Source organism: Plecotus auritus (assembly GCF_963455305.1).
Source record: "Plecotus auritus genome assembly, chromosome: 9".
NCBI classification, from domain to species: Eukaryota; Metazoa; Chordata; class Mammalia; order Chiroptera; family Vespertilionidae; genus Plecotus; species Plecotus auritus.
The window spans coordinates 81,158,736-81,172,154 of NC_137783.1; the positions used below are offsets into that span (position 1 = coordinate 81,158,736).

General features: G+C 43.0%; 1 protein-coding gene across 1 annotated transcript; it reads right to left on the reverse strand.

Annotated features, from left to right (window-relative positions):
• Window positions 1–735: 735 nt before the first annotated feature.
• On the reverse strand, window positions 736–831 carry SLN (sarcolipin; the record flags this gene model as incomplete). The annotated part of the gene is made up of 1 exon (XM_080641268.1): window positions 736–831. The coding sequence occupies one exon, from the start codon at window positions 829–831 to the stop codon at window positions 736–738; it is 96 nt and encodes a 31-aa protein (XP_080497394.1).
• Between the last annotated feature and the right edge of the window lie 12,588 nt (window positions 832–13,419).

Sequence of the window (13,419 nt, forward strand, 5' to 3'; positions counted from 1 at the left end):
GGACACTTCAGGCGATGCCCCTAGTCTCCTAGTGCAATGGATTTATTCTCCAACTGCCCTTGGGACTAGTTTAGAAGGAACGTTTGAGGAGCACTGAGCCAGTGGAATTATTTGAAATGTGACACTCTTAATTGACTTGGTTTCAAGTCCTCCACAGTTGGAGCATCTTGGCTTAGCTCAAATGCTAGAAATACTGTAACATTTGTCACTTCAATCCCAGCCAAGGGTCAAATGCAGTATCACAAATAGAAGCCAAAATAAATTCTGAAAGTCATTTTTGTGGTTGACTTAACTTTATTCACACGATAGCTGTGACAGGGGCTGACAAAGACTTCCTCTAACATTTCTTTCTTCTGGCGGGATGATTTAAAGTTTGGTTGCAGACAGTGTGGGTTGGAGGGATGTGTGGTGAGACAGGTTGGGGGCTTTTTATAATTCTATATCATCATGAATCCAGTTTCCTTTTAACCTTGTGACTTATCTAACACATTTGCCATAAGAGTTTGGGAATAGATCTAATGTTGACTGGCAAACGCTTGGCAGCCCTTGAGAGCAGCATCTTTATAGAGAACACACAATTGATCCTAACACGGGAGGCGCCTCAGATATGGTGAGTGCAGGTCAGAAGTGCCTTAGGGTGCCAAGAAAGGCATCCCATTACAGCAGTGGGATCTCAGGACATACAGCAGGCAGCTCTGAGCATTGCAGTCAATCCCGGGAGAGTGGCATGCCGTCTCAGGACTGATAAGACCTCACAAGGAGCCACATAAGGAGAACCGTGATCAGGACCACAGTGAAGTTGAGACACAGCTCCCGGGCAGATAGATCCATTCTTAGAGTGGCTCAGTGAGAACCGAAGGCAGACTTCTTCAGACACACCAAAGACCTCCTGCTGGTCCTCGCCTCCTAACAGAAAGTAACAAAGAAAGCATGGGACTATCAATGAGCATTCCTTCCTCAAAGGAAACAGAAGCACTGTGAAAGAGGACAGTGCTATGGCCTGAACTGTGTCTCCCCAAAGTTCATATGTTCAAACCCTAACCCCCAATATCTCAGAATATAGCTGTATTTGGAGATCAGGTCTTTCAAGGAGTAATTAACTTAAAATTAAATCACTAAGATGAGTCCTAACCCAATATGACCAATGTCCTTATAAGAAGAGGAGATTAGGACACAGACATGCATAGAGGGAAGACCATGTGAAGGAGGGAGAAGCTGGCTATCTGCAAGCCCAGGAGAGAGGCCTCAGAAGAAATCAATTCTTCAACACCTTGATCTCAGATTTCTAACCTCCAGCCTCTGTCTTTGGACTCTAGTGGTAACTCTGCCTTGGGTGCCCAGCCTGATCACCTGCCCTGCAGATTTTGGACTTACCAGCCTCCACACTCACATGAGCCATATATATGACATCCTATTGGTTCTGTTTCTCTAAGACTCCTGACTAATACGGACTGCCTTTGCTGCCTGATGTCAAAAAGACCAATATAGTTCTGATTTTTTTCCCTGTAATGATTGTATTGATATTTTTTTATAAAATAAAAATATCACATTGTTCTCTCTCCAATTTCTGTGTATGTGTGTGCTTGCCTTGCTAACTTAGAGTACCAGCCAGCAAAGCCACCAAAACTGGAAAAAAAGGTTATGTTTTAGTATTTTTCTTACTTTGAATTACGTATAGAAGTAGAATACCATAATTTTGCAGATTTCAGGCTTCATCTAATCCTGTTGAAAGTATGGGGTAGTTTCAACATCTGCTTTGCCTTTTATAAGCACTGCTTTGGGCACAGAACCTACCAGAGTCAACCCGAAGTCCCACACATAACAGGCACTCAATCCAAAGAGCAAGTGTTAACCTCATGGCTACTTCTGTTTCAACAAGGGCTTGTGCCAGCTATTTTTAGTCAGGTCTAGGATGTACCTAGATTGTAAACACTTCAAAAAGCAGGAATGGTATCTTTATAGTTTGCACATATAGTGCACTTAGGAAATCATACTTTGAGGACATATGCAATGCAGTCCATCAAAATGTTACCTTCAGTGGTGTGGCATGATTGATAATTTGTGTATGCAAACCAAATAAAATTAAAGATGAAAGATAATTTTGCAGATACTTAGGACAAAAGTTTTCCGTAGAGTGAAAATGTTTAAAGGGAAAGGGTGTTTTTTTATTTGCTAAAGGTGGAAGTTCAGGGGGGCAGAAAGGATTGTTAGCAACTTTTTGGCCTGACCATCTAATCTGACTAAATTATTAATTGTAATTACTATATTTGTTGTATTATTCGTGGATCAAATGATTAATGGTATAAACCAGCTGAATGATCATTTTTCAAATCATTTCATTGTTAGTATAAAACACAAGTTCAAATCAGATGGTACCAACTAGTAGGTTGTTGAATCTTGGTTTAAAATATGGTCAGTGATGATTGATTTATGTTTCATTTTCTTCTTAATTATTACCCATCTTTTGGCCCTCCACATGAAGCACATAGTAAATTGTCAATGAAAATTTTTATATAAATACTTTAGAAAGTAAACAGAAGATAATAAATGGATGAGAAAATAGAGAGGATGTGTAAAAACATACACAAAAGCAGAAGGGAACAGGAAAGTGATGAATGCAAGCAGGGAGCCTGGAGGCAAAGGCATGAGAATAAAAGACAGACTTTTCCTTATGAATTTATTAATAAAATAGAATCCTAGCCCAAATGCCCACACATGTGGGTAAGTTCTGAAGAAATACAGAGATATGCAAAAATATGAGACTGTTTCTAATGATCAAAACAATTCAGGGAGAGCAAAATAACTGTCCCACCAAATCTGCCTTAGATTAAGCTCTTAAAGAGGATCATGGAGCATGGCCCAACAAGAACATTCTCGGGGGGAAAAAGTATATGATTGTCTAACCACTGTGCTGTACACCTGAAACTAATGCAAAATAATATTGAATGTAAACTGTAATTGAAACATAAAATTTTAAAAATAAAAAAGAAATACGTATACTTTTAAGGATTCCAATATTTATTGCCAAATTTCCTCTTACATTTTTTTCTAGTTTATATTTTACCACTAGTGTATGAAAGAGCTAGTTTTCCTAAATCAAAATGGACATTAGTGATTTATTTTATTTTAACTTAAACAATTTAGTAAATTAAAAAATATAGTATACCCAGGAAATTTTTATTACTGTGCCAATTAAATATTTTCCATGTGTTAAAAAAAAAAAAACATTCTGGGAAATTGTTATTGGTCATTTGACAGCTTTTGGTCATGTGACCTTCACAACAACTCTGTGACCTTCTCAGAACTCAGGCAAGTGTTATTGTCATTATTCTCTCTTATATTGCAGCTAAGAAATTGGCTTTTTGAGAGAGGCTGAGTTGTGTAGTAACATATAGTAAGTTAGAGGCAGAGGTAGAGCTGGCAGATTGGAAGTAGTTGGTAGAACTGTGATTATTTCTATAGGAGTGATAACAAGAATGAGTTACTACTGCAATTAACTGCCCTCGCTAAACCAAGTTAGTGTAAATTTTCAACCACTTTGAGAAAATAATGTGATATTTTTAAATTAAAGTTGTACATCCTCATTCCCTATTATCCCGTGATTTCACTTTTACTCTAGAAACTCACGCACATATGAGCCAGGATGCTTATACAAGGATGTTCACAGCAACATTTCACAATATCCCCACCCTGGAAACAACTCAAATGTTTATCAACAGTAGAATGGATGATGAACTGTGGTCTATTCATATACCTCAATGCTACAGAGTTAAGAAAATATATGAATTATAACAATACTCAACAAAATGGGTAGATCTCATAAATATAATTGTTGTGCAAAAGAAGAATTTACAAAAGAAACATAGAATATGATTCCATTTATCCAAAGTCAAAAACAGGGAACTTCATCATATTGTTTAGGAATGCACACATTGATGATAAAAATATAGAGAAGCATGGACAAGATTATCTCAACCATCAAGATTGTGATTACACATGGTGGGGCAAAGAGGGGGAGGTGACCAGGAATAGATTTTTGGGGTGCTGGCAATGATCTGTTTCTTAATCTGAGTGATAGTTGTATAAGTGTTGCCTTAAAATTATTGTCAAACTGTATGTTTTATGCACTCTTCACGTTTTTCTCAGTAGTCTCTGAATTGAAAGGCTACCCATCATACGTCTTGAATTCCTGTGAATTACCTCTTACTCTTTCTTGCACTTTGATGGTGGTCTTAAATATTTGGGTTTTTTAAAATAGATTTTAAATGAACAAAACACAGAGTTAAGGTGAGAATTTCTAATGAATCAACTCAATCAACACATGCTCATTGTAAGGGGTGGACTTGATTTAATTTTCACACACATTAATACCAAGGTCAGGCAGAAATTCAGACCAGCAACCTTCATTTTTCTGCTGTTAAGCAGCAAAGACTATTTTGGCTTTTTTATTATTATTATTATTCTTTTTTAAGTTGATTTTAGAGAGAAAGGAAGGGGGGGGAGAGAAAGAGAGAGAAACATCAACCAGTTGCCTCCTGCACCAGCCTTGACTGGGGATTGAACCCACAGCCTAGATCTGTGTCCTCACAGGAATCGAACCTGCAGCCTCTCGGGGTACAGGCCAGTGCTCCAACCGAGTCCCCCTGGCTGGAGCTTGGCTTTATTTTAAAATTTCCCTGGAGTCAAGATCACACCATATGATCCAAAATGATAGCTATATGGATGAAATGAAAACCGAAAATGCATACCATCAGGTGAAAAAAGGAAAACAAGAATCAATACTATTCACTTTTTAGCTAAGAAATACCATGTACAATAAGCATTGCCTATTTCATTAAGAAATGTAAATATTCCTCTGCTTTCTCATTTACAACTTGTAACACACGCATACAAGCGTACACACACACACACATAGACACACACCCCGTAAGCTAAGCATAAGAATCCTGCTATTCCCTGAAGAGGGTCAAGAACATACCTGCTGGGGTAGGCTTCTCCTCTCTCCCCCTCTCTCCTTCTCTTTGACTCAGGCTCCAACCTGCTCGTCTTCTGGGCGGTCTGGACTTCTGGGCTCTGGGCAGGGCCTAAAGTAATCCCAGGGAGGTGGCAATTACTGTGATGTCACTGATGAAACATCTCAAAGGAACAACCTCCAAAGGTTTGAGGCTATTTGTGTTTAGGGGGACATGGAAATATGTTCACTAAGACTCCCTGTTCCCTTGGCTACCAACTTGTATTAACACCCCCGAGACTTAAAATCTTTTCTTTTTAGTTGATGTTTGTTGCAATTGATGCAGGTTTTTAATTTATCTTTTCCATCTTCATGAATATCTTTAACACATTTTTAAAACATCATAAACCATGATGATAGACTAATGTCAACAAACCAGCACTGCATTTGGCTCCTCCCATAGTCAGCATGTGAGGGTGTAAAATGGGACTTCATTTTACTACCCTTTTCTTTAGCTATTTGAAATGTGAAGAGTTCTTGCCTTGCACATGCACACCCCAAACCACACACACACACACACGCACACACACACACACACACACACACACCAAAATTCAACAGACATCTTTAGCTCCTTCAAAACTGACTTTAGTCCAAGCAGCGAAAGTTATCTCCTCAGTCACCTGCTCCACATACCTTTCCCGCTAAGCTGTATGTTGCAAGTTTACACATTAATATACAGTTTCATCTAAAACAGCTGTGGAAGCCATCCATGGTCTATATATCACTGTCAGTAAACCAATACAGCAGCAAATTCATACAGCAAAACTCAGTCACTTAGATAGATCAGAGGTAGAAGGAGAGCTGGCCAAAACTAGTGAAAAACGAAAGTTACAGAATATAGGTTGGAAATAAATAGAGTTGTGTAACTTTCAAATATAAACACCGACTAAAACTAGACTGTTAACATCAGTTTGTAACCAACATTCCAGATGTCCGGAGGTGATTGGAGTCTCTGAAGTGTTTAACTCAACTCAAAAGCACATCAATCCAGCACTTTAAACATGACCCCCCAAATTGTGTTTGTTCCGCAAATCCTTCCTTCATAGATAATAGAGCAAATCTCCACTTTGAATTTCCAATTAGGGTCAATCAAAACAATGCATTCCCAAAAGGCATAAACAAACACAATTCTCATTCCCCAGAGACATTACTGAAGGACTTTCCATTCCATTTCTTCATTTCAACATAATAAGCTCAATGATGAGTAATCTTAAAACAACATTGCCACATGCCTTGTAAAAAGATAGCTTGCTGAAGTGACAAATAGTGTGTAACAATCATAGCCAAATCGAGCGGGGGCAGTTATCTGTTGCCATCTGGCAAACTCCTTGAATGTAGTCAGATTTCTGTCTTTTTGCCTCCAAACCTTTGCCAGGTTGTTTCAAATGCTAGGAATGTTTTCCTAGTCACCAAACCACACCTGTCCCTTTTTTAACCACTCAAAATTAATTTTTGTCCAATTAAAAAGATGTATTTACTGAAAACATTTTTTGAAAATATATAGTGTAAAGAAAATTTAAATTACCTTTAAATTCACCTCCCAAAGGGGAAAAGAACCCTTATGCTACATTTTTATTAATGTTGGAGATTGCATAGATATAATCTCAAATTCCCAAGATATTTTGGAAAAAGAATTTCATACCTTAAAACACCCTTTTTTTCATTCATGTATAGAATCAAGTTATTCATGTTATGCCATGTGTTGGTATTGGGTTTATGAGACAAGCATTTATTTTATACATGTCAGAATAGGAATTAGCTCTACAATATTGAGACTTAACTACAATGGGGAAATACTAACATATCACAAAACAGCTTACCAAACTGTCAATTTAGTTGAATTGGTCAACTTCAGTGTAACTCGGAGGAAAAATCCCTTTGCTTATTTATGAGTCAGTTCAATTTGTCTATTTGGTTGCCCTGTTTAAGTTTATCCAATGTTATACCAGGGACTATTGTGCCCAGTATATTGACAAATTCCAGATGAAGACTTCACAAGCGTCTGCATATTAGTGGTTTATCCAGAGATGTCACAAGAGAGTGGAATTACACTAGGAATTTAGCTTGTCATTCATTTGATGGAACCCTCTTCAGAAAAGCATGCAAGGCACCCAAAGTCACCTGACAACTGTTCAGAGGCTTAAGGAAGAATTTAACCCTAAGGACCTACCAGTCCATTAAAAAACAACAACATTATTGTCTCTCATTTAAGACACTGAGAATAACAAGATTTCAAACCACAGTGCCAAAGCAAAATAACCTTCCTTAATTGTGCTGATACTTTCCTTTCTGTGAGCAATCCCATGACTTAACAGCATTTATTTCATATCCACTTTCTTTCCAGATGCAGTTCTTCCCATCATTAAGAGAACATAATCATCATTGACATTATTTCTATGCCTATTAATCTAGAATTTAGCCAAGGGCCAAAAATGTCAAAAAACAACAACATTCACAGTAACATTGGTATTGAAGATCTAATTGGCATTTATCTTCCCCATCCCCATCACCACCATCCATTTTCTTAGATGTAAAAATTCATACCCTTTGAGAATCAATGCTGAGCTTTTGTGCCTGATTAGGAGCTATTTTTAAATTTATTCCCCATTTCCACCTACGTTTTTACTTTGGGAAGCAAAAGGGAAGACCTCATGTCAGTCCATGAATTCTACAACTGCGGGACACAATGGGGGAATTCAACAAGGCTTCAGGAGAGGCGATGAGCTCTTCGCACATCACAGTAATGAGTGTGATGATCATGGTGCCTTTCTCACCTTCACAACTTCACATCCAGCTGGTCAGGCAGCTCTCTGCTATTCTCTTTTATCATTTCAAACACAAGAGTACAAGCTCAGAGAAAGAGGAAACCCAATTTCTTGGCGTTGTTTTCGTGTCTTTGAAAGTTAATGATTGTTATCTACAGCCTTACCTACTTGCAGCACATGTGTGATTTTTGTCTCACTAAGTGGATTTTAATTTCAAAGGCAGGGGCAGTTTCTTGCATTTCTTTTTTTTTCTTTAGCTGTGCATCAAACTGGCAAAGAGTCATAATAGATGCTCTACAATGTATAGCCAGGGGCTCAGCTTGAGCCTCCTCCCCATCACATCCCCTATTGAGACCCTCGCCTGTCTGAGTATGCCTGGCAAACAAGAGTGGTGGAAGTTGAGGTCAACATCAAATCACTAATTTAAATAAATTAATTAAATAAATAAATTTTATAAAGGACCTAGAAGCCAGCTGGGAGAGAAAATTCTGAAGGGACGTGATCAATAAGATGCAAGTGGTTCAGCAACAGGAAGAATAGATCGTCGTTCCATTACACATAACACTAATTCACTGTGTCAGTCCCATTCCTGTGAGAAGCAGATGCCACAATGGGTCTAAATGTGCAAAAGGAAACTGTGTTAGGGGAAATGCCTGTGAGGAAAAAATATGGAAAGAGGGGGCAAACATAGAGAGTTATCAAATAGCAAGAGAAAGAGAGAGAGAGAGAAAAGGAAGGTTGGGGTGAAACATCTTAGACTGCAGTTCAGTTCTAAGGAAAATTGGAGAAGTCTGTTGGGAAACCTCAAGTCAGAGTCACCTGTGTCTCCAGGGATAAGTCCACCTTCCTATTCCTCCCACATTCAATCATTCACTGAGAGAAGCCGGTGGGAGGCAGGGCCCTTGTGCAAATGTGATTTCAGAGCACAGCTGCTGGGGTCCACCTCAACTACTATGCAGTCAGATCCAAGAAACACATTCTTGTGGCCACCATTCCCACATACAACCCTCCTACTTCTCTACCACTTGGAGTCTGGGTTCTAGGAGGAGAGAGAGCTATAAATAAAAACTCCATAACTCTCTTAGCAATTAACCTCAATCAACAGTATGTAATGCTGACCGGGAGGCAGGATCTGCCTCTGCCTGTGCCATCTCACGGACATCAGCACATCTGTGGAACCAGCAATGCAATGGCCTTCTGTCAAAGTGTCACAGAGCCTGGCAGAAGCAGCAATACTGATTAAGGTTTATTTGAATTTTATATTAAGCTATGTAGGCCTTACGTAGCAGCAGAGTGGAGCTTGAACTAAAGAGCAAGAAAATGGCAGACATGGCAGATGTGGTCTCCAACAGTGTCCTTGTACGTGAGCACATGTGGGCCGCCCTCTGAAGTCTCTGAAAATAATCAGGAGGAACATGACAAGGGCACGCAGTCTTGCATAATAGATGCAGCAAGAGCCAGAAAGTGTTGTATTAGCCCTGTTTATAACAAACCATTTTAGTCCTGGATTTGTGAGGTGACACCTGTTAATATCATTTGACTTGGAGCCAGTTTACTTTCTCTCCTCTGGAACAAGTATATTTCTGCTCTATAATAAAATTCTGCAAGCAAACAGCTTTCTCTCAGCACATTAAACATAGCTACTGTGGTGGGGGTGGGGGAAGGGAGAGAAGAGACTCAGTCAAAAATATGTTTACTACTAGGCTAATACCATCTGCCCTCAAAACACTCCCAGATTTCAGACTGGCTTTATTTTCCTAATGGGGAAAAAATAATTCAGCCATCTTTTGATGTGCCATTACCAAACCATTCAGGGAGATTCTAGCCAGACACACCCACTTGAACCATTCTGTTCCTTAGTGAATTTGATCAAGTGCATTTTCAACGAATCTCTTCTGAGAATCTGTCCATCAGAATAACACCATTGCCATTTCAGCAAGAATAATAAGAACCAGACAAAATTGCTTACTGTTCTCTGTGAACCAGTTCATTTGGCTTTAGCCTCCGGCTCTCAAAGCAGAGAGGCTAAATCTATCTCTGAAGAATCATGAAATCTATCTCTGCTGCCTGTGAAAGTAACGCGAGAACGGAAGTGCCCAGATGCAGCAATGTGGAAGATTAGCTGCATGCAAGCTACAGGCTAGGTTTCCTTTTTGATGAGAGATGTACTATCTCTGAGGGCAACTGGACACTTGTTCGACAGCCTGGTAGTAACCTAACCTTTTACACTTCTACAGTAAGTGAATGGGAAGTTGCCAGGAGCTAGTATTCCGTGGATTTGGGCAGCGTATCTGGGAGAGGTGGTTCAGGCCTACTCTCTCCAGCTTGCATTGAGCCAGTTCTTGCGCTCATTTGCTGGTGTAGAACTCCCATACCTCAGGCCAATTATATCTGTGTCATTTTTACAGGTACACCTTTTGTGCTAACAAAAGTCCAACAAGCTAACATTTTCTTCCTCTCCTTGTATTCTATTCCTCATTTGTTGTATGTTGCAGGACTCACCAGGCACGTACATGTCAATCATTCCCTCCGAGGACCAACACAAGCACAAGACATCCCTTCCTCTGCAGCCATGTCTGCTGGGTACCACAGCTTTGACCATTGGAGGGCCAAAGTTACACTTACTTCTGGAGCAAAATGAGGACTGGAGGTGAGGAAGTGTGCACCTTTCTGCATGTCACACCCTGTTGAGGGGTACCCAAGAAATACGTCTTTGCTGTCACTCCAGTGTCTTCCCAGATATGAGTCCATAGGGATGTTTAGCTGGGGAATCTTATCTAATAAAAGAGTAATATGCAAATTAACCATCACTCTGCTACACCCACCAGCCACGCCCACCAGCCAATCAGGAGCGGATATGCAAATAAACCCAACCAAGATGGCTACCACCACAGAGAGCAGGAGGGAGGCTTGGGTTTCCATGGCAATGGAGGAAGCCAAGCTTTCCGCCTGCCCTTGCCCGCTTAGGCCTCCACTCAAGGCTACAAAGTTTCAATGATAGAAGATACATAAACCCAAACAGAAATGGCGGCAGCCACGGAGCTGGAAAGAGCAGGAGGCTAGGGTTGCCCCCGGCGATGGAGGAAGCCAAGCTTTCCGCATATCCTGGCCAGCCCAGGCCTCCACTTAAGGCTACAAAATTTCAATTATAGAAGATACATAAATCCCAATAGAAATGGCTGCCTCCATGGAGCAAGCAGAAGGCTTGGCTCCGCTCCAGGCTACAAAGTTTCAATTGTAGAAGATAAATAAACCCCAGATACCAGGGCCTCCACTTGGGTGGCCAGGGGGCATGGCCAGCCTGCAAACCACCACAGGCCCCTCGCCCAGGCCACCCCATGCCCCAAGGGAACCCCCACCCTGATCTGGGACACCCTTTAGGGCACACCAGCTGGCCGCCACCCGTGCATCAGGCCTCTATCCTATCTAATAAAAGAGTAATATGCAGATTGACCATCACTCCAACACACAAGATGGCTGCCCCCATGTGGTCAAAGATCCTGCCCCCATGTGGACACAAGATACCCACCACAAGATGGCCAGCAGGGGAGGGCAGTTGGGAGAGACCAGGCCTGCAAGGGAGGGCAGTTGTGGGCAATCAGGCCAGCAGAGGAGGGCAGTTGGGGGCAATCAAGCCTGCAGGGGAGGGCAGTTAGGGGTGACCAAACCAGCAGAGGAGGGCAGTTGGGGGCGATCAAGCCTGCAGGGGAGGGCAGTTAGGGGTGACCAATCCAGCAGAGGAGGGCAGTTGGGGGCAATCAAGCCTGCAGGGGAGGGCAGTGAGGGGTGTCCAAGCCGGCAGAGGAGGGCAGTTGGAGGCGACAAGGCCTGCAGGGAACGGCAGTTGGGAGGGACCCAGGCCTGCAGGGGAGGGCAGTTAGGGGTGACCAGGCCTGCAGGGGAGGGCAGTTGGGGGGGGACCCAGGCCTGTAGGGGAGAGCAGTTGGGGGGACCAGGCCTGAAGGGGAGGGCAGTTAGGGGTGACCAGGTCTGCAGGGGAGCAGGTAGGCATCAATCAGGCTGGCAGGGGAGTGGTTAGGGGGTGATCAGGCTGGCAGGCAGAAGAGATTAGGGGCAATCAGGAAGGCAGGCAGGCGAGCAGTTGGGAGCCAGCAGTCCTGGATTGTGAGAGGGATGTCCGACTGCCCGTTTAGGCCCGATCCCGGTGGGATCGGGCCTAAACGGGCAGTCGGACATCCCTTGAGGGGTCCCAGATTGGAGAGGGTGCAGGCTGGGCTGAGGGACACCCACGCCCCCGTGCACGAATTTCGTGCACTGGGCCTCTAGTGCATAGAAATAATAGAAAACATGCTTCTCCTCTTTCACCTCTAAGATTTGATCCTATATCAAACTTTCCTTCTCTTGGGATGAATTGTCCCTCAGGAGGTGTGTTGGTTCCCAGAGCAAATCGATTTCTATCTGGCCTGCTCCATCCTATATAATAAAGAGGTAATGTGCAAATTGACCATCACACCCTTGCACAAGATGGCCGCCCCCATGTGGTCACAAGATGGCCAGCAGGGGAGGGCAGTTGGAGGCAACCAGGCCTGCCGGGGAGGGCAGTTGGGGGTGACCAAGCTGGCAGGGGAGGGCAGTTAGAGGTGACCAGGCCAGCATGGGAGGGCAGTTGGGAGCAACCAGGCTGGCAAGGGAGGGCAGTTGGGGCCGACCGGGCCAGCAGGGGAGGGCAGTTGGGGGCTATTAGGCTGGCAGGGTAGGGCAGTTGGGGGCAATTGGGCAGGCAGGGGAGCAGTTAGGTGTCAATCAGGTTGGCAGTGGAGTGGTTAGGGGTGATCAGGCCAGCAGGCAGAAGCGGTTAGGGGCAATCAGGCAGGCAGGCAGGCAGGCAAGCGGTTGGAGCCAGCAGTCCTGGATTGTGAGAGGGATGTCAGACTGCCAGTTTAGGCCCGATCCCTGTGAGACATCCCCCGAGGGGTCCCAGATTGGAGAGGGTGCAGGCTGGGCTGAGGGACACTCCCCCCGCCCTCAGTGCACAAATTTCATGCACTGGGCCTCTATTTGGTACATAATATATGTGCTGACATGTCTTGAAATGCAGCACTAGATTCTGCTGAGGTTCCAAGAAAGGCCCTCCCCATCAGTGTCCTTGGACAGATAGTGCAACGTGCATGCTTTCTACCAATTATCTTCCCACTGGAGCCAGGTGGCAATTGGCTTCTCTGCACTCTACATATGATTCCTAATTTCAATGGTTTGCTGTAGCTCCCAATTCAAGTTCAATCTTCAGCTGCAGAGACAAGGCCCTTTCATGATCTCACTTCCAACTCCACTGCCCTCCTCTCTAGCAATCCCCAGCTTGCACTTTCTCAGATGTTCTCTCCTTGTGTGCATATGCCACTCCCTTTGCTTTTAAGTTTCTTCTACCTGCCCTCAACACCTCCCCACTTTGTTTGATGATTAACAATAATATTTGATTCAAGTATCACATTCCCTGATCCTTAGGGCTGGGATGGATGGACCACTGTGATCTATGTAGCCCAATACACCACTGATTTCACTTGATTGCATTGACCTGATTGTCCATCCCCCGACCCCCCTTAAGCACAGGATTTATCTCTCACCCCTGTAGACCCAGTTCCTAGTCATGTAGTGCACAGAATATACTGGGCACCTTATAAA